Source organism: Brassica oleracea, unplaced genomic scaffold (genome assembly GCF_000695525.1).
Source record: "Brassica oleracea var. oleracea cultivar TO1000 unplaced genomic scaffold, BOL UnpScaffold00689, whole genome shotgun sequence".
In the NCBI taxonomy this organism is placed as follows: Eukaryota; Viridiplantae; Streptophyta; class Magnoliopsida; order Brassicales; family Brassicaceae; genus Brassica; species Brassica oleracea.
In genome coordinates this window covers 70,864-74,745 of record NW_013617438.1, presented here as the reverse complement: position 1 = coordinate 74,745, position 3,882 = coordinate 70,864, and the positions used below count along the sequence as shown (strand labels likewise).

Below are 3,882 nucleotides of genomic sequence, written 5' to 3'. Positions count from 1 at the left end.
ATCTTTCCGAGTTGCACACTGGTCAGAGCGCTAGTAAAAGGAGTGTGTGATGTTGTGGCGAGGACGCTCTCGATTTGCGGGGCCGTGCTGGTTACTTGATGGATCTTCTCGCTCATTTGTTGGAAGCTGAGTTTGAGCTCAGCGAGCTCGCGTATGGTCGTCAGATCAGAACCTACTGGGGGTGGTCGGCGAGAAGGGTTTCATTAGGCTCCGAGTCGTCTGAGATATGGTCGACTCCGGTTGCCGTTGGGTTGGTGTTAAAGAGGCGACGGCGTATCTGCTGAGGACGGCTTGTTTGACCATCGGGAGCTGTGAGTGCCGCGACCAAAGCAGCTAATTGGTCATTGGTTGTCTTTTGGGCTTCGTCTTGGCGAGCAAGTCGAGCCATGATAGAGCTCATAAAATCTGCGGCGATAGGTGGCGCGGCTTCGGGCGTTGGAGTCGGTTCTCCGCCCGAGCGCCGAAGGTGGCGTCGTCTTGAACCATGTAGATCTAGAACGTTATTTTAGTCTGTCCCACGGTGGGCGCCAATTGTTTGAACGGGATTCAGTCTACTAGAGTGAAAGAAGTCAGAAATGGGATGACTAAAGACGTTTTATTAGATTCGAACTAAAGGGTTACAAGAGTGATAGGAAAGTGAAAGAGCAACAAGATCAAAGATAGCGACTAAAACCCTAGATCTAGCCGCTTGGTCTGTCCAATGGTCAAAAGTCCTCTTCTTGTTGCTTCCTCTCCCCTTTTTATAGGTCTCCTGCCCTTGATGCCCTAATTTCGTGCCTCTTTGGGCCTTGATGCGAAAGGCCGCGTACACGGGCCCGGGCGGAATTCCCTTAAAGCCGGGTACTTTTGGTCGGCTTGTTCGACCGGCTAAAAGTACTCTAAGGTCGAATTCTCGTGTAGCCGACCGAACAAATCCGACGCACTGGATTAGGGCCTATTATTCGATGGGCCTATTATTCGATGGGCCTTGCGGAGGGATGTAATCCATCTCCTACAATTCTCTTGTGCCGTGGAAATATTCTCTCGTTTCAACAGACGTTACAGCCCCTTCTACAAGCTTAATGGTGGTATCGTAATCTACAAAATGAATCGATTTTATGAGCATCGTTTGAAGTAAGACATAATAAAAATAATGATTTTGTTTCTGGTATACTTAACCAGCTTAATAATATCAAAACGACTCCAAACATGATATATTTTTAAAGACTAACCATTTGTCAAAACAGAGACAGTATCGCCTATAGAGGGTAAGTCGTCATGAAGCTCCAAAGGATGCGTATGCTCCCAAAACTCATTCCATTCAACAACTAAGGTAGCCAAAGCACAGTCGTAAGCAACTGATTCGACTTTTGCTGTGTAGAAAGTGGATGAACCAAACTTTCTCACTCGAAAGGATGAACGATGATTGTCCACAGTAAGACAGTGTGCAAGAATCCTCCTTCCCGAGATTATGAATCCTAATTTAAATCCACAATAAGATTTGAAAAAAAAAAAAGAATCTAAGTAAAATCCAAAATAAGATTAAGAAAATAATGAGAGAGATGTTAAATTAAAATACCAGATCCCATATCTTCTATTATGTCACTCTTGTCCCAGGGTTGAAGAGGTTTTGGCGTAGTAGAGAAGTAGAAGATCTGGACCAGGGAGTCTATGGCCGCATCAATAGCAAAATGGCTCGTCCTTTCTGACAAAGAAGAAGAAGATTGGCGACATATGGTGGAAGCATGGGAAAAAGGAAGTCCACCGGAATAGTTTCCCGTCGTTAGGGATAACGTTGGCAGTAAACTTGTAACAGCCAAAAACTCAAGCCCAAGAGTTTTTGTTGTTTAAAAGGAACTCAAGCCCAAAAAGTTTTTGTTGTTTAAAAGGGTAGGCCCGTTCTGCAATCCATTAGGATTAAAACTTTAGGGTTCTCTTGCCTTTCTCTATAAATACAAGCTTCTACCTCCTTTGTCTCTTATCAGAAATTCCATAGCAAAGCTCTGCAGAGATTCCCGGAGACAAAAAAGCCCTAGCTGTCGACGATCTCTCTTTCTCTGCCGCGCCTCTCTCTTCTCTCTCTCCTCGCTGCGCCTCTTCTCTCTCTCTCTCTCCTTGCGTGATCTCTCTCTCTCTTTCCCGGCCGACTCTCTCTCTCTCCTCGCCGTGAGCAACCGCGAGTGGTGGTGGCGGCCGTGTGTTGTCGCCGATCTCAGATCTCATCTCTCTTATCTCTTATTTTCAGATCCAGATCCAGATCCAGATCTAGGCTAAGGTGAAGTGTTCTACCCAGATCTTGTTCATGCTCTTTTATATTGTTGAATGAGGAACTAGGATTGTCTAGATCCTGATTGATGCTAGGTTGATAGATCATACTGCATAAGAACGCTCATACTGATTAAGGACTTAAAACGGATTGTCCCATGATTGATTGGTCGATGATCTATTCTTGATTGTGGTTGAGAGTCAGGATGCTGAGAAAGAATTAAACCTAGGATAATAGTAAACGTTAACCGGTCTGATTAGATGAATGGTAGGACATTCGTGAAAGGTTGTTTAATGAATTGAGTGAGACACCGAAAACGGGTGGCGTCTTAAATGATGGAAAGAATGAGTCTAAGAAAATGAAAGGAAAGAATAAAGAAAAAGGAAAGATGATTGATTGATTAGTAAATTACCCGGTAGGGTGGAAAGAAAGATAACGCGGCGGCCGTAGCGTTCGAAAACGGCGGAGATGCGGGTCCATAGCATCCGATAAAAATGGCAGATTAAGAATAGAGGCGCCGGTAAGATTGAGTCACGCCGAGTNNNNTAAGATTGAGTCACGCCGAGTCTTGGCGGGAAGGGGTCGTAATACACTGCAAAGGCGGCCCGTACCCGAGGAACTGGGTGACGGGCCTACCAGGATAGGCGACTTCACAGGAAGCAGCAAGAACAAGGGGTGGAGGGAACCTCTTTGAGCTGTGTAGGTCCTAGAGTTCTAGGATGATTGGAGTCTTAAACCGAATTATGTGAATTGAGTGATGACTGAGTTCATTACATTGCTTGACTTGATGAAATGAAACGAATGTGACAAGTTAATTAAGTTGAATCCAACTGAGTGTAGTGACTAGCCGGTTCTCGTTTCGCATTGAGCAGTATAAAGGCTCATGGGGGAGACTGGTCTAGAATCGTCTCACTGAGTAATCTTTACTCAACCCTCTTTTTCCTCCCTTTTTGCAGAACCTTAAGTGGAAGTATTGATGGTAAGAAAGGAAACGCACCTGAAACTCATGGGACCAGTAACGGGACACACGGAGATGTCGGGAAAGTAGACATGTGTGTCCTTAACCCCGCGTCCAGGAACCCCGGTTGGAAATGGGGAAGGGGCAGGTTTTACAATTTGTATCAGAGACATGTTTAGGTCCCTTAATACTAACTTAAGGGATCAGCGTTTCCGCCATTGTTCATTACTTTCCTTATGGTTCTGTTGGACCCGCTGTAGTCAGTGTTGAAAGAGAGTTCGAACAGCTCAGAGGCTTTAGCCGGGATCGGAACAACAAGAAGTCCTCGAACCGTGGTGTGGCGGAGTTCTGGAGGCCCACAAAGGGGTTAACAAGGAGTTGTAAGACAAGTATACAGAGTGGTCATTTGCCTAGCGCGACAGTCTAAGGAGGAATGGAAGATTGGACATACTAGCTTGAGGTGATCTGTCTCGCCGGCATCACCACCCCACGCCGGCCCGGGAAGGTCGAGGGACGAGGATCAGACAGAAAGCCGATGCGTGCGTCGATCCACGGAAGAGATATCTCTGCAAAAGAATAGCATTGTGTCATTCTGATATTACAGTGAAGCTTGTTTCCCATGTGAAAAAAACCAATTCGGGATTGCGGGTTGAGCTAAGGACCTTCATGGGGTAAAAGG

General features: G+C 45.8%; 1 protein-coding gene across 2 annotated transcripts in view; it reads right to left on the bottom strand.

Annotated features, from left to right (window-relative positions):
• The window catches only part of LOC106319922 (putative protease Do-like 3, mitochondrial), a 13,820-nt gene extending 12,081 nt beyond the window's left edge, over positions 1-1,739 (bottom strand). The window contains exons 1-3 of one of the 2 annotated variants that reach the window (XM_013758312.1): positions 1,559-1,739; positions 1,212-1,457; positions 682-1,077 (exon numbers count right to left, since the gene is read on the bottom strand). In XM_013758312.1, coding sequence (XP_013613766.1) covers positions 992-1,077; positions 1,212-1,457; positions 1,559-1,568 — 342 coding nt within the window. In that variant the 5' untranslated portion in view covers positions 1,569-1,739 and the 3' untranslated portion in view covers positions 682-991. Of the gene's footprint in view, positions 1-681; positions 1,078-1,211; positions 1,458-1,558 lie in introns of those variants that run through there. The other variant, XM_013758313.1, reaches the window with a different exon arrangement.
• Positions 1,740-3,882: the final 2,143 nt, after the last annotated feature.